Here is a 19,724-nt window from a genome sequence, read left to right as displayed (position 1 = left end):
CTATTTCTGAAATAAAGATCACAACTGATTTAGGAGAGCACTGAACAAGTTCTGCACCTGCCCTGTATCAGCCTTTAAGCAACTCCTCTGAGTCTGTCCCCCTGCTACAGAAATAACCTCAGATCTCATGAGAGCATGTACAGAAGGACAAGGGAGGTTATTCTTCCCCTGTACTCAGCACTGGTCAGGCCACACCTTGAGTGCTGTGTCCAGTTCTGGGCCCCTCAATTCAAGAGAGATGTTGAGGTGCTGGAAGGTGTCCAGAGAAGGGCAACAAAGCTGGTTGAGGGGCCTGGAACACAAAGCCTATGAGGAGAGGCTGAGGGAGCTGGGGCTGTTTAGCCTGGAGAAGAGGAGGCTCAGGGGTGACCTCATTGCTGTCTTCAACTACCTGAAGGGACATTTCTAGCCAGGTGGGGGTTGGTCTCTTCTGCCAGGCAACCAGCAACAGAACAAGGGGACGACACAGTCTCAAGCTGTGCCAGGGTAGGTCTAGGCTGGATGTTAGAAGGAAGTTGTTGTCAGAGAGAGTGATTGGCATTGGAATGGGCTGCCCAGGGAGGTGGTGGAGGCACCATTCCTGGAGGTGTTCAAGAAAAGCCTGGATGAGGCACTTAGTGCCATGGTCTGGTTGACTGGACAGGGCTGGGTGCTAGGTTGGACTGGATGCTGTTGGAGGTCTCTTCCAACCTGGTTGATTCTATGATTCTATGATCCTAAGGCAAAGACAGTGAATCACTGCAGGGTCAGATCAGCCTTCAAGAACAAGTAAGTTGATACAGATCAAGTTAATGAGTGATACAACAAATCCTGCTCTGTGACAGGGAATGTGTTAGATTACTTTTCAGACTCCTATAGCCTGCTTTGGACACAGTGGCAGCAGAATGACAGGCACAGGAATAGACTGAATTTAATGTTTTTTTTTCTTCATATTTTACTCAAGATTCGTAGTTTTACATTTGCACAACTGAATAGATGTTTTGAGTCTTGATGATTTAAAGCCTGTAGTTACAGCATTAGATAGGTTTGTCAAGAGTCCTGGGAGTATCATAAAGTGCATGCTGATACTACTGATGGTATAAAAAAACAGGTAATCATAAAAAAACCCAAAAGTGCTCACTTGCCTGGACAAGGGTACTGTGGCTATCTGCATATAGTCAGTTTGCAGACAACTTTTACGGCCTCTTCCAGGTGGCAGAGGTCAGTTTCAGTCAGCCTTGTTACAAGCAGACTGAAGAGCACAGAGAGAAATGTGCATTGCCAGACAAGGCACATCATGACACCCATCAACATCTGTCCTCAAGTCTCTGGAGGCAAGTAAAGCCTCCTTATATGGAATGAGAATTGAGGATTAGTCCGCATGAAGCATCAGGAAAGCTGGGTTTCAAGCTTCAGGAGGAGGAAGGAAGGAGTTGTAGCAGGGTGCTGAGAGAGCTGGCAGCTGGGTGGCCAAGCTGCTCTCCATCATTTTCCAGCAGTCCTGGCTCACTGGAGAGGTCCCAGGAGACTGGAAACTGCCAACGTGGTCCCCATCCACAAGAAGGGTCGGATGGAGGAACCTGGGAACTACAGACCTGTCAGCCTGACCTCAGTGCCAAGGAAACTGATGGAGCAGGTTATCTTGGGGGTGATAAGAGCACACCTGAGGGATGGCAAAGGGCTCAGGTCCAGCCAGCATGGGTTTAGGAAGGGCAGATCCTGCCTCTCCAACCTGATCTCCTTCTATGATCAGGTGACCCGCTTGGTGGATGTGGGGAGGCCTGTGGATGTGGTCTATCTGGACTTCAGCAAGGCCTTTGACACTGTCCCCCACAGCAAACTGCTGGCTAAGCTGTCAGCCCATGGCTTGGATGGCAACACTCTGTGCTGGGTTAGGAACTGGCTGGAGGGCCGGACCCAGAGAGTGGTGGTGAATGGTGCCACATCCAGCTGGCAGCTGTCACTAGTGGTGTCCCTCAGGGATCAGTGCTGGGCCCCATCCTCTTTAACATCTTCATAGATGATCTGGATGAGGGCATGGAGTCAGTCATCAGCAAGTTTGCAGATGACACTAAGCTGGGGGCAGATGTGGCTGGGTTGGAGGGCAGAAGGGCTCTGCAGCGGGACCTTGACCACCTGGACAGATGGGCAGAGTCCAAGGGGATGGCATTCAATAGCTCCAAGTGCAGGGTGCTGCACTTTGGCCACAACAACCCCATGCAGAGATACAGGCTGGGGTCGGAGTGGCTGGAGAGCAGCCAGACAGAGAGGGATCTGGGGGTGCTGATTGATACCCGCCTGAACATGAGCCAGCAGTGTGCCCAGGTGGCCAAGAGAGCCAGTGGCACCCTGGCCTGCATCAGGAATGGTGTGGTCAGCAGGAGCAGGGAGGTCATTCTGCCCCTGTACTCTGCACTGGTTAGACCACACCTTGAGTCCTGTGTTCAGTTCTGGGCCCCCCAGTTTAGGAGGGACATTGAGATGCTTGAGCGTGTCCAGAGAAGGGCAACGAGGCTGGTGAGAGGCCTTGAGCACAGCCCTACGAGGAGAGGCTGAGGGAGCTGGGATTGGTTAGCCTGGAGAAGAGGAGGCTCAGGGGTGACCTTATTGCTGTCTGCAACTACCTGAGGGGAGGTTGTGGCCAGGAGGAGGTTGCTCTCTTCTCTCAGGTGGCCAGCACCAGAATGAGAGGACATAGCCTCAGGCTGCACCAGGGGAGATTTAGGCTGGAAGTGAGGAGAAAGTTCTTCACTGAGAGAGTCATTGGACACTGGAATGGGCTGCCCGGGGAGGTGTTGGAGTCGCCGTCCCTGGAGCTGTTCAAGGCAGGATTGGACGTGGCACTTGGTGCCATGGTCTAGCCTTGAGCTCTGTGGTAAAGGGTTGGACTTGATGATCTGTGAGGTCTCTTCCAACCCTGATAATACTGTGATATGGGGATAGAGGGCAGCAATAGTGCACTTGGCCTGGCATGAAACCAAGAGCTACTGTGGCTGACAGTACAAGCTGCTCTTGGTAGTTGCAGGTGGAACTGAGTAAAACCACTGAGTGAATTTCAAATCCTTTGCACAAACTTTCAGTATTTGTTGCTGATGAGTTCATCTAAGTATAATCTGATATACAGAAATAATATAATTTATAAAAGAGACTACTGCAAACACTCAACAGGGCTGATAAGACTGATGGAAGACTAACTTTTAAGGTGAACAACTGCTGCAGTTTTTACCATGGTATTAAATAGAGGTTTGCATTGAATGTTGCTTTTTTTTTTTTTTTTTTGCAGAAGAGACTTTCTGACATTAATTATACTAAGTAAAATTTGAAGTTCACACAGATAGAATGGGGTTTTTTTCTTCTTCTTCTTTTGCTGCTGATGGTATTTAAAGGTCACTTTTACAGACTGGGTTATCAGAGGCACAGCACAAAATCACACACACACACAAAAAAAAAAAACAAAAACCAGCCTGATCTGGCTTGTGTGGAAGGAAATTGCAAAGTTTCCATTTCGTCTAGGCTGAATTAAAACTTTCCTATTAAAAAGAAATATTATTTTTACAGCCTAGCAACTACTAACAGCCCTGACATTCTCAAGGCTTTCTTCAACCTTTCTTCAGTTCTAACTCCTGTCAGGCAATACTCCCCTGGGAAAGAAAAATCCGTCCTTATCTCCAAATTTGATTGTGCCTTGCTGTGAAATGTCTGTTACCGAATGGTTTTGGAAAGAGCACATCAGACCAAATATTGATCCATTGCGGGTCCTGTTATCCCTTGAGCTCCTGCTCTTAACCTAAGGGGAGTCACACTTAGATTTGCCACAAACCCTTCCCGGATTCCTATGGTGTTTAAACTTGCTCCATAACTGAAAACTTAAGGGCTACGGACAGATGCACGTCGACAGATCCCCGTCACGCAGCATAAAGGTGGTCCAGGACAGTCGAGGCATGAAGACGACACTGAGCTAAGTCGATATATACAGCTCATTATCTCGTTTTCACCGATGCATTTCACAGTTTGTTTTGGGTGGGAATTTTAATACGTTTCACGGCGGTCCTAGCAGAAATCGTCAAGTCAGATCCGTGTTGCGACCGTGTAGATTAAACAGGACACCGAGGGAGCGGGGTTAGGAGGTGGAGAGGGCTTAACCTCCCAGCGAGAGGGCAGAGGTCCCTGCGCTGCGTCTCTCTGCTCCCCGGCCCTCTGCGTTCTCTCGCTTACGCCGCAGCTGGAGCAGAGCCGAGGCGGCACTCCGAAACTGAGAACGCTCCACCAGGGGAGACACTAGAAATTAACAAAAGTGTTAACCTTCCCAGAAAAGCAAGTGTGTGTAGTTTCCTTCTAGCGACACTAGAACTCCTCACTCAAACTTTCCGACACACCGTCGACGTGCTTAAGGAGAGAAGGCACCCTCTTCCTCAACGCGGCAGGGCTACAAAAGGAGGAGCCCTCCGCCTGCGTCCAGCGGGTGCCTCCCATACGCTCCTGTCCGTCTGCCCGCACTTCCCGCCACCGCAGGCCTCCGCAGGCCCTCGCCCGCTCCACCCGCGGCTCCTTACCGTTACCCGTCGCCGGGCGCCTGCCCCCGCGCGGCGCCCATTGGCCGCGCTCCTCCTGCCACCGCCCCGCCGCGGGGAGGGAGGTGCCAGCGACTGCCCGGGCTGTTGCTGCCGCTATTCCAACGGGGCCGCAGCGGAGCGGGGGTTAGAGCGGAGAGCGAAGGGCGAAGCGTGGCTCCGCAGACGCGGCGTGCCGGCATCACGGGCTTGTCTACCCGGCCGCCGCCTGCGAACCCGGCTTACGGGCGAGGGGAAGCAGGGTGAAAGAAAGACAAGCCCAAACACCGAGCGATCTCCAGCGTCTGGGTCCGCCTGCTTCCTTTAAAACAATTTCGAGGGAAAAACCTCAGTTACTGTGTTGTTGGCAATTTGTGCCGCGTATGGAGTTGTTTTCCGCATACCCCTGACAAACAAAGGAAAAGGGGGAGGGGGACTGCGTTTCGTAGAAGACATGCGTTCAGTCAAGAAGAGATGGACTGTATGCACCATAAGCCTCCTCCTCATCTTTTACAAGACGAAAGAAATTGCGCGGAGCGAGGACCGTCAAGAGGCACCTCTCGCAGGGTAATTGTGGGGGCGCCGCGGAGGGAGGGCTCTCCGAGGGGGCGCCTCGGCGATGTCGCTGCGTGAGGTCCTCTCCGTGATCTCACCTGCGTCCTCCGGCACTCCCCGCACCGTGACTGACCCCAACCGTGTCTTCTCAATTTGGCGCCTTGGCTGGTCGGCGGAGGGAAGGGGCGGGAGAGTAAAGGGGGCGTATGCGGGCCGAGGGTACAGTCGCGGGACGCGTTACAAGCGGATTTGGCAGCTCAGTGGCCGCGGGCTGGGACAAGCAGTGAGTTGCCCGGTGTCAAGGTTGCAGCAGATGCTGCTCCCACCGAGCCTCAGTAACAAGGACTCCTGGGCAAGTTCGCCACTCCACGGGTGTTTCCGCCACGCTGAAGTGGCTGGAGATGGAGGAGGTGACGTTCGCCGGAACGCGTTGTGTCTTGGTTTCCTGCTTTGGGAGTCCTTCAGAATTGATTGTGCTGGGGTATGCGGCCGCCGACAGCTCAGGTTGGCTTCTGCCTCCCGTCCTTGAAGTTTGCCTGGGGCTGTGCTTAACTTCAGCGCTCTCAAAGGATGCTTGCTCTGCAGATGTGTTGGATATCCCGAGGCTCCTTCGCTGGAAACTGCTTCCTCGCTGAGACCTGTTAACATATTTTTCTCCTGATTGTCTTAAATTGAAATTAAAAGGCGAAAAGCCCCTTGCCATTTTTGCTGTTTGCATCTCTGCTTTCTCTTTGTCTCGAATGCGTTTGTCCCTGTATTCTTCCTTTTTATCCTGGCTTGCAGTTGCCCTGTGAAGATGTTGGGTTTTCAGCCAAGTCTCTTTTTCCCTGGAGGAGTATAATTCATTGTTTTCACAGGAGGGATGCATAAACGCCTCTGTGGCGTAAGTGAAATCAGGAAAGGCGTGGGATAGAGTCTCGCACTCTGTGCAAATCGATGGAGGGGGTCAGATGCTGTTTTCGTCCTTCAGGCTATGGCTTTGCCGTATTTTGAGGAGGAGAGGCTGTAAATGTCCACGGGAGCCGAAAGGAAACTGGAGCAATTACAGCCTAGTGGAGCAATTACAAATCAGTGCCTCTTCGTCCCCTCGGTCCCAGAGTTAAAGGCAGAAAGGGCGTCCGTCTTCCCCGGCTCTTGTTCAGGAAAGCCAGTACGGGTGGGACGCAGCTGGGTGCAGCTGGGCTGCAGTGGCCCCGGCACCTCCCAGGAGGCCTCGCCTGTTTGTGTGTGTGTGGTTACTGACCTGATCTTTGCTTCCCTTGGCATTAAAGATTTTCACAACTTAGTGGTAGCTTTTCCTCTTTTTCAGTCCTGGTGTAAGCCCAGATTCTGCCACGATCCTGTAGTGTGAGCATACTTAGGAGACGTACAAAAGTTTAACGTTCTAGGGTTGTAGGTGTGCAGAAAATGTACAGGAAAGCAAATGTGCACACGAGAATTAGCATTAAAGGTTCTCAAGGGTTTTTTTTAATGTGTATTCGTTTCTGTCAGACCGAAGGTAGCTGTTAAAATGCTTCAGAAATTAGCTGATAGAATCTGTGTATGCAGTTTTTTGCCCCTTCCAGCTTGCAATACAGTATTTGACGTGCACTAAAAGATGCTAAAATTAGTTGATTATTTCATATGAAATGATAGGAAATAAGTATATTTAGTCTAAATATGTGTGTCCTTTAAAAATCAGAAGGAATGTAATTTTGCCAGGTCATTTAGTGACACTTCTGTCTCTTTGTTATTAGCGAGACTTCTTGTGCCGCATGGTGCTGCTCACTTTTGCTAAGGATGTTGGAATGCAGTTTCTTTTCCCAGCCAGCTGTCCCATCTGTTACCATGTGAAACAGGGGGAAAAAAAAAAAACCAAACAAACACGCCCAAGAAAACCCCACAAAGAAAGAAACAATAACCCCAAAGAGAACTAGTGGTATCTGTTGCCACTGTTGACATTACATTTGCCATCATCCTGAAGGAAAGGTCATGCTGTCTGGTAGTTTTTTGCTGGCCACCATGGGGAAGCAAGATCAGTTTTCCACGTAATGTTTTACTGATGGAGCTACTACTAATGCAGAACTGTGAATGTGCAAGGTGGCCCGTTTTATTACTAGTGACACGGCAGGTAAATCCCAAGCATTCCAAAATTAGCAGTTCTGAAGCATACAGTAAGCCTTAAATCATCTCTGTTCTCATAGCAGAGTTTTCTAGAACAGGGATTGCAAAAGCATGCCCTTCTTAATGGTGATGTCTCCATATTACTTAAGGAAGTCATGAAGCATGTGTATTTTGTGAAATGCAGTGTTTCTTCTGCTGATATGCTTGAAGACACTTAGATTTAGGGAACATCCTGCTGGAGAACAGAGAGTTTATCATACTGGTCTAATTGCTCACCAAGGCAAGGCAATGAAGAGTGAACATTGACACTAGTAGCTACAAGTTGTTGTCACAACAGATGTTGTGTTGTCACGACAGAGCAGGTGTTTCCTTTAATTCAGAGAGTATTTGCAGCAGTTCTTGAAGACAAAATAGCCTAAATTTATTTCGTGCTTGTTTACGCAGTGAGGAGTTTTCTGGAACAAACCCAATATACTTTAGTTTATTTAACACTACTTCAAGGGAAATGTGAATAAAACAATACTAATGAAAGGGCAAGGGGCTTGTGAGTGAATGCCTCTATATTCTTATTAGAACATTAACACAGAGGGCCTTTTATCTCACGAGAGCATAATTTAACATTGTTTTTGTGTAGCTCACTGCAGATGTAAATTCTCAGTGTGGAAGACGTTTCAAATGCTATGGTGCTTTAGGTGGTGGCAACAATATCACAGTATCACCAAGGTTGGAAGAGACCTCATAGATCATCAAGTCCAACCCTTTACCACAGAGCTCAAGGCTAGACCATGGCACCAAGTGCCACGTCCAATCCTGCCTTGAACAGCCCCAGGGACGGCGACTCCACCACCTCCCCGGGCAGCCCATTCCAGTGCCCAATGACTCAGTGAAGAACTTTCTCCTCACCTCCAGCCTAAATTTCCCATGGCGAGGCTTGAGGCTGTGTCCTCTCATTCTGGTGCTGGCCACCTGAGAGAAGAGAGCAACCTCCTCCTGGCCACAACCTCCCCTCAGGTAGTTGTAGACAGCAATGAGGTCACCCCTGAGCCTCCTCTTCTCCAGGCTAACCAATCCCAGCTCCCTCAGCCTCTCCTCATAGGGCTGTGCTCAAGGCCTCTCCCCAGCCTCGTCGCCCTTCTCTGGACACGCTCAAGCATCTCAATGTCCCTCCTAAACTGGGGGGGCTGAGTTTTGTCAGCTGTGTGTGCTGGATAATGTTTAACCTAGCACAAACTAGAAACATCTCTGAAGTACTTTAATACTCTGTATTTTGCCTAGTATTTTGTTGATTTGCCTTTAGATGCGTCAGCTCCATGCATCTGTAAAATGCATGTGGGAAAACAGATGTAATAAATACATTTGCAGCCATTATGGATAACATAGAGGATAAAATATTTCTAAATACGTAGAAGTAGTACTTATGTTCTAACTTAGGGACTTCTGCAGCATCCTCTCAGGTTACCATAATCTTAGTCGTTTGCTCACAGGTCCTGTACCTACACAACTGCTGTGTTTTTCAGTAGGTGGCAGTCAGACCTATAAGCCAGGGCAACATCGGTGCTGCACCTTTGGGCTTCAGGGGCATAAGGGAGAGAGAATGTTGCTAATAATGCTGGGCTGGATTTGGTGAAGTGTGTAGTACTTGTTTATTAGTTACAGGGGCTTTTGCAAATTACTGCATGTTTGCCAGTTTTGTTACTCAAGTCACGTCCCGTTGCACGTTAGTTTGAGTCTAATCTGCCATGTAATTTGCCAAATATTAATACAAACATACAACAGTTGTGTTGACAGCTCTTGCTAAGGGCCAGGAAGCACTTGTTTTAAGAACTTAAAGCCACAGGAAAAAGAAGAATAAGCTACTCCCTAGAAAGCTTACAGTATCACATTCTTTCTGGTTTGTTGGTTGAAAGTGGTTGAAAATTGTGCTTGAAAGCTAGATGAGGTCATTGCTGTTGCGAGTATTCAGAGCATGCTTACTTCTGAGAGATTTTGGTTCCTGTTACAGGTGCTCCTTAGATAGAACGTTCTACAATGCAGAATGCCTTGTATCTGACAAGTCTGATGTATTTGTAATTAACAGTTATATTTGAACTTCAAGGAGTGCTGTTTTGGTGCCCAAGTGGAAACACTCTGGAAGATAATGCAAGCGTGAGGAGATAACCCCAGATTTTAGACCTAGCACCTTAAGTTGTGCTTGTGGTGTTTTAGCTTCTCTGTCACATTTTGTGTGAACCTATTGACTAATATTACTCAACAGCTAATATGATACCTCATCAGATGTTCAGTGGTTATCTGTGACAGCTTACTACATTTTTTTTCTTTCTTTGTTTTTTAAGGTTACTTTTCCAAATTTTATGATTATGATAAGACTGATGGGAGACAGCTGGGGTTGTTTGGACATGTACATACAAAGGTTTCAGGAATTCTTGAGGAAATTTTGTGGCACATGTGCCCTTAAATTCCAGAATTCTGTGCATGAAATTCTTTTAGTATCAAAAGGAGGCAAAGTGAGTCTATGAGGCAGTTGTTTTAGAACATGAGCAATTGCTGAGTGAAGACTTGAAACTTAACAATTCTTAGTTTAGTACTGGAAATGTGGAACATGGAGGTGACAAATCTACCTCATAAACACAATAAACTTTAGTCCAGGGTTGCAATTTTGAGTATATTTCCATTTTTTTAATAGCTGTTTAATTACAAGTGTAAACATATTTAAGCTCTTAAATTCCATGTTAAAGTATTTGATATGAGTGTCTGGTGGATTTGTTACAGGTACAGTTTATTTGCTTTGTCAAGCAGAGAGATAATTGCTTGGTTTTATTGTCAATAAAAGGAAATACCATTGATGATTGTGACATAAATTACTCAAAGCTAGGGTTAGCCTTAATGTAATTGTGTGTTTTCTGTATTGCATTGCAGAGATGTTGAACTGAGTTTGAGTAGATCGATGATCAATAGCTCTGATAAGATAATTCGGAAGGGCAGCTCCTCTATCTTCCATCATGCTGTAGAAGGTTGGAAAATCAATTCTTCTTTGGTACTGGAAATAAGGTAAGTGTCTTACATGAAAAGCAGTTAATTACTTGTAATTCTTCTGTTCTGGAAAACAGTGATTTGATTTACAGTTGCAGGTGGCTGTTTATAACTGTACATATTACATTCACTGCTAAATGCAACTAAATTACATTAGATTCCAAAGTGAAGTCATCATCCTTCATAAGTATTTTTTTTTCATGTGATTGTCAGCCAGACCTGTGCAGTCAGTTCAGTGTTCTGCATGTCCATAGTTGAGCTGCTTGCTCAGAAGTCTTTTCCAATCAGTGTTGGGAAACTGACACTTTTAGGACTTGATTTCCTCTAATCCAAAACCCTGAAATGAAACAGATGGAAATGCCCTGAACATGCCAGTTTTTCTCTCTTAACTGCAAAGGGAGCTTGTGTAGACAACTTAGAGACAGGAGTGAAGCTGCTAGTATGTGAAGTGTTTTGAATCCAACCCAGTCTGTGTCTGGTCCAAATCACAAGGTGGTATGTTGACAAGACCCTTATCTTAAGTGAGAGAGGCCAAAAAAGAGCCTTGGGCTCATGCTGAAAGATCAAAACACAGTGGTGGAGTTAAAGTAAGTAACAATGTTGATGTGTCTGTAGCTGTAGTGGGTCTGTTCACCTCGGAGATTGAGAGAAGACCTGTAATAATGGTTGTGTAGTCCTCATGTCTTTCCTGTCTTAATTGGGGTGGTGGCTGGTGAGAGGAGTGTATGGAGAATGGGCTGGCAGTGGGAAGGACTCAGTGTCACATGCTGTGAAAAGTGATGGAAAATGTTTGTAGCACCAATCACATAACAAGGGTAGAGTTGACTTCCTGAATGTTAAGATTTTGAACAGGTATTTGATTTGATTACAGCGTGGTCACTGTCTCATTTCTCATTCTACTTTTGTTAGTTAAAGGGCAGCTTACAAAACCCATAAGCAGTCAGTGTTTCCGTGTGCAGAAGCATGGCTTCTCTGAATAAAGAATTACCAGTCTTTAAAAAAACTCAGACAACTACATTATGTCCATAACATGTTTAGCCTGCAGAAGAGGAGGCTCAGGGGTGATCTCATTGCTGTCTACAACTACCTGAAGGGAGGCTGTAGCCAGGTGGGGGTTGGCCTCTTCTGCTAGGCAACCAGCAACAGAACAAGGGGACACAGTCTCAAGTTGTGCCAGGGGAGGTCTAGGCTGGATGTTAGGAGGAAGTTCTTCCCAGAGAGAGTGATTGGCATTGGAATGGGCTGCCCAGGGAGGTGGTGGAGGCACCGTCCCTGGGGGTCTTCAAGCAAAGCCTGGATGAGACACTTAGTGCCATGGTCTAGTTGACTGGATAGGGCTGGGTGCTAGGTTGGACTGGATGATCTTGGAGGTCTCTTCCAACCTGGTTGATTCTATGATCCTAAGATATGAGTAGCTCAGAAATGTTCTGGAAGGACTTGTGGTATGATGGACATCACAAGCCCAGTGTGAAAGCTGAGATGTCATCAGAGATGGAAAAATGGCAGGATTTGAGCAGGCATCAAATTAATACTGTGGAGCCTGTAGCTGTGTGTCAGCTGCCTGGCGAGTGCTGTTTGGAGCTCTGTGGAGTCCCCATTCCCTCCTTGCCTAGACCAAGACTCAGACAGTTGGATGCTCCCTAGGCACTCGTTTTCTCTACTGGTGAAGACCTAAAATGCAGCTGACATGCAACTGAGGAGTGGAGTTTTTTCCAGGATTGTCACAGGATCACAGGATGTTAAGGATTGGAAGGGACTTCCATAGATCATCGAGTCCATCCCCCCCTGCCAGAGCAGGACCATACAATCTAGCTCAGGTCACACACAAACACATCCAGACAGGCCTTGAAAGTCTCCAGAGGAGAGTCCACAACCTCCCTGGGGAGCCTGTTCCAGTGCTCTGTGACCCGTACAGTAAAGAAGTTCCCTCTTGTGTGAGGGGGAACCTCCTGTGCTTCAGCTTACATCCATTGCTCCTTATCCTGTCCCAGGGAGCAAGTGAGCAGAGCCTGTCCCTCCCTCCTGACCCCTAGCCTTCAGATATTTATAAACATGTATTAAATCCCCTCTCAGTCTTCTCCAGACTAAAAAGCCCCAGGTCCCTCAGTCTCTGTCAGTGTTCCAGTCTCCTAATCGTCCCTGTAGCCCTCCACTGGACCCTCTCCAGTAGATCTCTGTCCCTCTTAAACTGGGGAGCCCAAAACTGAACACAGTACTCCGGATGAGGTCTCACCAGCGCAGAGCATAGGTGGAGGAGAACCTCCCTGGATCTGCTGGACACACTCTTCTTAATGCACCACAGGATCCCGTTGGCCTTCTTGGCCACAAGGGCACATTGCTGTGCCAGAGACAACTTGTTATCCATCAGGACCCCCAGGTCCCTCTCCACAGGGCTGCTCTCCAGCAGATCACCTCCCAACCTGTACTGCTGCAGTTTATTATTCCTCCCCAGGTGCAGGACTCTGCACTTGTCCTTGTTGAACCTCACTAGGTTCCTCTGTGCCCAGCTCTCCAGTCTGATTAGATGCTGCCTATTTAGATGCTACTGTAAGTTTGTTCTGTGTGAAGGCTAAGTTTTGCTGTAAAGTAGTCTTGGAAAGATAAGCAGAATTTCTCTACCTGTAACAGTATTCCAGTATTTTAAATTTGTATGCATATAGCCCATTGCTTATTGCTGGAGTGATTTCAGAAGAATGCTGTTGAAATTCCAAATAATAGGCTATGGTTTTGACAATGCTGCACTGTTTCACTTGTGAAACAGACTGATTCTGAAACCATCGGGCGTTAATTAGAGAGAGGGCACTTTTCTCTGGTCATTTCATTGAAGAATTAAGTGTCATACTTCAGTGCCAGTTCACACATGCACATTGCTACTCAAGCCAAACAAGTAGAAATATTGAAATGGCTTTTTGATTAAAATTAGGAGACAAAATGAAGCACAGGTTATGCTCATTTTCCACCTGCTTCAGAAGCAAAATACATCACTTATAAAGAGGTAAAACAGTAGAGAAGGCTTTAGATTTTTTTTTCCCTAAGCCTGCTGCTGCATGTGTCATCTCAATCAGCTATAATTATGAGTTTCAAAATCAGTTTTTTCCTCACTGTTAGCTAAGGCAGGGGAAGTTTTATAAATTATTAATATGCATTTTAAAAGCATATTGTTATTATGTAGTGTTTTTAAAGGAAATTTTACAGGGAAGGATTTTTCTTTTTGTGGTCTCAATAGCAGAATTTATTTTTTTTAAAGCATCTTGTACACTGATTTGAGCAGTGAAAGTTTTACATCAAGATTGGGCATGAAATACATGAGATGAATTAGTGCTACCAGACTGTCGTATTCTTTCCAGAAATGCCTTTTGCTGACATTCATAGCATATCCAGTTATGGTACTCAGCTGTGAGGGAAGGAAGTTTGACATGCTTTTCCCTGAGGAAGCCACATGCAGCTGCTTTGATATGTGCTCCACTCTAATTTTGACTGAATAATGTGCACTCTTCTTTCACTTTTACAGGCAGTTTTCTATACACCTTTCCTTCTGGACACAGCAGTCAAAAGCATCTTATTTGGCTGTGTCAGGAATGGTGTGGCCAGCAGGACCAGGGAAGTCCTTGTGCCTGTGTACACAGCACTGGTTAGGCCACACCTTGAGTACTGTGTCCAGTTCTGGGCCCCTCAGTTTCAGAAAGAGGTGTCCAGAGAAGGGCAGCAAGGCTGGTGAGTGAGCTCATGCTACTTGGAGCATAGATAGAATGTTTTGGTAAGAACTAGATTGTAGGCTGTGGAAAGAAAACAAGGCTGTTATCTGCCTCAGTCAGTAGCTTGCTGAGGTGTATAAAAATAAGAATCAAAACACAGATAAGGCACTCTCTTCTGCTGCTGGGGAGCTCTGAGCTGCATCTCTCTAACCATACCTTCCATTTCTTTGACCAATCCACTTTGCTTCCTAACCTCCTGGCCAGCCTCCATTCTTCCCTGGGACTGGGGTAAGGCTGAGAAGGGGTAGGGGGAAGGTGAAGGGGCAGTTGGGAGCCCTTCCTGGAGACTCAGGTTTCTGGGAGGGGAGTTGTGTTTCTGTGTTACCTTTATACCTTATATATTTCAGTCCATAACTGTATATACTATAAATATCTGCTTGTATATTGTGCTGGCTGTAAATAAATAGCTTCATTCAATTTCCAGAGCTGTCTGAGTCTAGTCTGGGTAATTTCCAAAGTGTGGGGAGGCAGGGAACACCCAAACCGTCACAGGGCTGGACCACAGCCCTGTGAGGAGAGGCTTAGGGAGCTGGGGGTGTGCAGCCTGGAGAAGAGGCTCACAGCAGTCCCTATTCCTCTCTACAACAACCTGAAAGGAGGTTGTAGCCAGGTGGGGGTAGGTCTCACTTGGCCAGGCAACCAGTGGCAGAACAAGGGGACACAGCCTCAAGCTGCACCAGGGCAGGTTTAGGCAGGATGTTATGAAGTTTTTCACAACAAGAGTGATTGGCATTGAAAGGGGCTGCCCAGGGAGGTGGTGGAGATGTTTAAAAAGAGACTGGATGAGGGGCACTTAAGTGCCATAGTTTAGTTAATTACAAGGTTTTAGATGATAAGTTTGACTCAATGATCTTGAAGGTCTTTTCCAACCTGGTTAATTATGTGATTTTGTGAAATATTTTTACACTTCTGGACCTATGAGGACTAACTTCAAATGTATCTAGCACCTGAAGTGTTCTCATGGTTAAACTAACTGTTCAGCCTTCCAAAGTATATTGACTGCACTGTGTAAGCTGCGAAGATGATTAATATGCTATTAGTGCAACAGGTAATGTGAACAGTGGTGGTCTTAAGTGATGAAAGTTTCCTTAGCCAGGGGTCTCACCAGGGCAGAGTAATGTTGTGATTGGTAGTGTCATAGGCAATAACACAACAAAGTAACCTCAAATTAATACTACAGGTCCTGCTAACCTCATGACACCAGCCCAGATAACATCCAAATCCTCAGTGCAGCCATGTCTGTGAAGTAGCTGGCCTAAGCCTCCTGTCACCTATCCATTTACATGACTTAGGTAACCAGTGTGTTTCCATGGCCACCTAATTTACACAGCACTTGTGTTGCGTTGTGATATGGAAAGGCAAATAAGTCTATAAAATATGCAGAGAGAGAATGCAGATGTTCCACACAAGAGCTTTCAGTGTGACAGCAGAGCCTTTTCAGCAGGTACACAGGCTGCAATGCTACCACTGAAAGGTTATCTGGCATAAAAGGCAAGAAAAACAGTTCAGGTCTGAAGTACCACACAGTACTGAGGGAGCTGCAGAGTAACTGAGATCCTAAGGTACACAGACCAAAATATTTCAGTGGCTGAAATCTAATTTCTTCCACAACTGTCTACTGTTTGTGTCAGTTACAGTAGGACATAACCATGAAAAATGTCTATGAGATATGGGCATGAAAAAAGTGGGCAAACCAAAACCCACCAATGTCTGGAGGTACATTCCATGAGAAAAGAGTGGAAAGCGAAGTAAGTGCTGCTGTGCCACACCTACACCCATGTAACACAGGCCCTGTGAGGAGAGGCTGAGGGAGCTGGGGGTGTTTAGGCTGCAGAAGAGGAGGCTCAGGGCAGAGGTCATTGCTGTCTACAGCTGTAGGGAGGCTGTAGCCAGGTGGGGTTGGTCTCTTCTGCCAGGCAACCAGTAACAGGACAAGAGGACACAGTCTCAAGTTGTGCCAGGGGAGGTCTAAGCTGGATGTCAGGAGAAAGTTGTTGCCAGAGAGAGAGACTGGCATTGGAATGGGCTGCCCAGGAAGAAAAGCCTGGATGAGACACTTAGTACCATGGTCTAGTTGACTGGATAGGACTGGGGGATAGGTTGGACTGGATGATCTTGGAGGTCTCTTCCAACCTGGTTGATTCTATGATTCTATAATAGTAATAAAAAAACAAAGAAAGAATGTTAGCAACTGTTGAATAATATATAAACATTGCTGGAGTTTAGCAGTGGGAAAAACAATTGTGAAACCATTGGAGTACAGTATAAAGACACTTCATGGCATGAATCTATCAGGGGAAGCTTTCTGCACAGGACTGATGCCAACATTTCTGTGACCTGTGTGAAATGAAGTATACTCTGACATCTTAGTGCACGACTTTCTTCTTCCCCTTATTTTTTATTAGATGTTGGAAGAAGGAGATGAAGGTTTTGAATTGCAGGGACAAGAAAAAAAAAAAGGAAATTAAAAAAGATTAAAAAAAAAAAAAGTTGAGGATGTATTTGTCTTTTTGCCATGTGACAGAGAACATGATTAGTGGAAATTTCCAGTCAGAAAAGCATATGTAAGATGTTAACAGCCTCATGAGAAAGAAAGTGAAAAGAAAAAAAAAGGCAACTTCCTCCTTAGAAAGGTTTAGGTTATTATTATTGTTTATTATTCAGGTTAGTATGAAGCAGTTCTAAGCCCCTGAAATATAAGCAGTAAATTCTGAAATAGCAATGAAACAGCATAATGTCTCTGAAGCTTTTGGAGCAACGTTTTGGGGCCAGCAGCGCTGTTTCAGTCAGATCTTCTGTGTCTTAAGACATGCAAACTGGAGCTTCTCAGTCTTTAGATCACAATAAACCTTCACGTGTGTGTGCCTCCTACACGGGGAGATCAATCAGAACCTAATAGCCTGTAGCTAAACCTAAGCCAGGTATTGCCTTCATAGAATCATAGAATCAACCAGGTTGGAAGAGACCTCCAAGATCATCCAGTCCAACCTAGCACCCAGCCCTAGCCAGTCAACCAGACCATGGCACTAAGTGCCTCATCCAGGCTTTTCTTGAACACTTCCAGGGACGGTGCCTCCACCACCTCCCTGGGCAGCCCATTCCAATGCCAATCACTCTCTCTCTGAAGAACTTCCTCCTAACATCCAGCCTAGACCTCCCCTGGCACAACTTGAGACTGTGTCCCCTTGTTCTGTTGCTGGTTACCTGGCAGAAGAGGCCAACCCCCACCTGGCTACAGCCTCCCTTCAGGTAGTTGTGGACAGCAATGTTGTAGACATTCACCACGCCAGATGGGAAGGGATAGCCCTTGCAGTTCTCATAACCAAAAATGCTTTCCACGTGCTTTATATAGACTTGCAGCAATACATATTCACTGCATTTCTGGGAAACTGTCTGCATATGCATGCAGTCATTTAAATAGATAAAGTCTTTTTACTTCTCAGTGTCAGATGACAGTTTCTGACCCTCCAACAATATTACAGTCTCTTGTTGATGTTCTGGCCAACTGCCTAGTGTGTGACTCCTTATTGTTTTAACCCATTTGTTCTCTGCAGCTGTGCCATCTTCCTTGCTCTAGCCTGCTCAGGGCCTCATTGTTATTTTTATCTAGAAGTCTAGAGGGTAATTTCTCTTAACTACTGGGAAAGTTTCTAACTGTAAGTCTCCCTGCTTCTCTCTACCAAAAAGTCCGTGTTCGCTGTCAGATGGGATTTTTAACTCCTTCTGCTCCTTTCTTTTAACTCTTGACATGCTTGACTTCATGAAAAGGTGACATGGCTGGCCTTCATATGGTTAGCAGTAGCTGAGTCACACTTTACTTAAAAGCTGTCTTCCTTTTGCATGCTGACTGGAGATTTATGCCCAATTATAGCGTGTGCTTCAGCTATTTAAGTGACCTTTTTGATCCAGGGAGAATGGGATGCCCTAAAGGGGCACAGGAAGGAATAGAATAGACAGAGCCAAACAGCAGCTTCCTATAATATGGCATTTCTATTTGTGTGGTTCTTCGTGGTCTCTTTCCCTGGAGACTTTCAAGGCCTGTCTGGATGTGCTCCTCTGTGATCTGTGTTAGACAGTATTACCATGCTCTGGCAGTGGGCTTGGACTCTGTGATCTCCTTGGGTCCCTTCCAGGCCCTAATATCCTGTGATCCTGTGACTCATTTTAATCAGTTACAACTGCAAGACTTAGTTCTTTGTCATTTCAGTATTTTTTTACTTTGAAGTTAAAACCTGGAACTGTAACATTGGTATGTTCCCTTTTCACTTTAAAGTAAAACAGACCTTGAATTTCTGTCTCCATTCTTCAGTACGCATTAACTGAAGCCACTGTTTCAATATGCTCCTTACCATTCCCATGGCCACACCTTGAGTACTGTGTCCCGTTCTGGGCTCCTCAATTCAACAGATATGTTGAGGTGCTGGAAGGTGTCCAGAGAAGGGCAACAAAGCTGGTGAGTGGCCTAGAACACAAACCCTATGAGGAGAGGCTGAGGGAGCTGGGGGTGTGCAGCCTGGAGAAGAGGAGGCTCAGGGGTGACCTCATTGCTGTCTACAACTACCTGAAGGGAGGAGGACATAGCCAGGTAGGGTTGGTCTCTTCTGCCAGGCAACCAGCAATAGAACAAGGGGACACAGTCTCAAGTTGTGCCGTGGGAAGTACAGGCTGGATGTTAGGAGGAAGTTGTTGGCAGAGAGAGTGATTGGCATTGGAATGGGCTGCCCAGGAAGGTGGTGGAGTCACTGTCCCTGGAGGTGTTGAAACAAAGCCTGGCTGAGGCACTTAGTGCCATGGTCTGGTTGACTGGCTAGGGCTGGGTGCTAGGTTGGACTGGATGATCTTGGAGGTCTCTTGCAACCTGGTTGATTCTTTGATTCTATGTTTTTGGCTATGCTGGTGCACTTAACCTGCCCTCTCCTCCCAGCCAATGCATTTCTACATGTCATAGAATCATAGAATCAACCAGGTTGGAAGAGACCTCCAAGATCATCCAGTCCAACCTAGCACCCAGCCCTATCCAGTCAACCAGACCATGGCACTAAGTGCCTCATCCAGCCTTTTCTTGAATATCCCCAGGGACGGTGCCTTCACCACCTTCCTGGGCAGCCCATTCCAATGCCAGTCACTCTCCCTCTGAAGAACTTCCTCCTAACATCCAGCCTGCACTTCCTCTGGCACAACTCGAGACTCTTGTGTGAATACTCTTCTGTGGCCAGCAGGAAAAAAAGGACTAAGACATTCAAAATGTAAAGAATTCTTTGATCTAACATTCTGTGATCCTGTGAGGTGCAGTTAAGTGTGTTTTTAACAAATCTAGACAAGTAAATGTGTCATGTTGGGATGAGGTCATATCATAAACAGATGCTTGGCTTCAGATAATAGTGAGCCACTTCTGCCTTGCCTTCCTGTAAACAGCTGAGACCACACCTCAGGTACAAGCTTTGTTTATCCAAACAAATTTGAAGACCACCTCAATTAAGCGTTTCTTTACAGACATCAGCTTAAGGCTGAAGCTCCAAAGTTTACTGAAAAAAATGCTGGTTTTTTTCCTTCCTCTAACTGATTTATCTTGATTTTTTTTTTTTTTGTGCAGCAGGATGTGGATTAGCACTTACTTAGAATAATCATATCTGTTTAGTCAGAGTAAACATGTGCTATTTTCAGTGCTCTTTCTGGGAGAGAAGAGAGGTTTAAACAATTTCTTACTGTTGTCCAGCACCAAGACTGACACACTTAAGTATGTACTTTTCAG

At 46.2% G+C, this 19,724-nt stretch overlaps 1 protein-coding gene across 1 annotated transcript in view; it reads left to right on the top strand.

Annotated features, from left to right (window-relative positions):
* The first annotated feature begins 4,559 nt into the window (after positions 1-4,559).
* The window catches only part of ST8SIA4 (ST8 alpha-N-acetyl-neuraminide alpha-2,8-sialyltransferase 4), a 65,134-nt gene continuing 49,969 nt past the window's right edge, over positions 4,560-19,724 (top strand). Inside the window, exons 1-2 of the mRNA XM_064140175.1 lie at positions 4,560-5,096; positions 10,104-10,235. Of these exons, the coding sequence (XP_063996245.1) occupies positions 4,984-5,096; positions 10,104-10,235 (245 nt within the window). The 5' untranslated portion in view covers positions 4,560-4,983. The remainder of the gene's footprint in view (positions 5,097-10,103; positions 10,236-19,724) is intronic.

The sequence above is a fragment of the Pogoniulus pusillus genome, chromosome Z, assembly GCF_015220805.1.
Source record: "Pogoniulus pusillus isolate bPogPus1 chromosome Z, bPogPus1.pri, whole genome shotgun sequence".
Lineage (NCBI taxonomy): Eukaryota > Metazoa > Chordata > Aves > Piciformes > Lybiidae > Pogoniulus > Pogoniulus pusillus.
The sequence above is the reverse complement of the archived record's forward strand: the minus strand, read 5'-3'. Positions and strand labels throughout refer to the sequence as shown.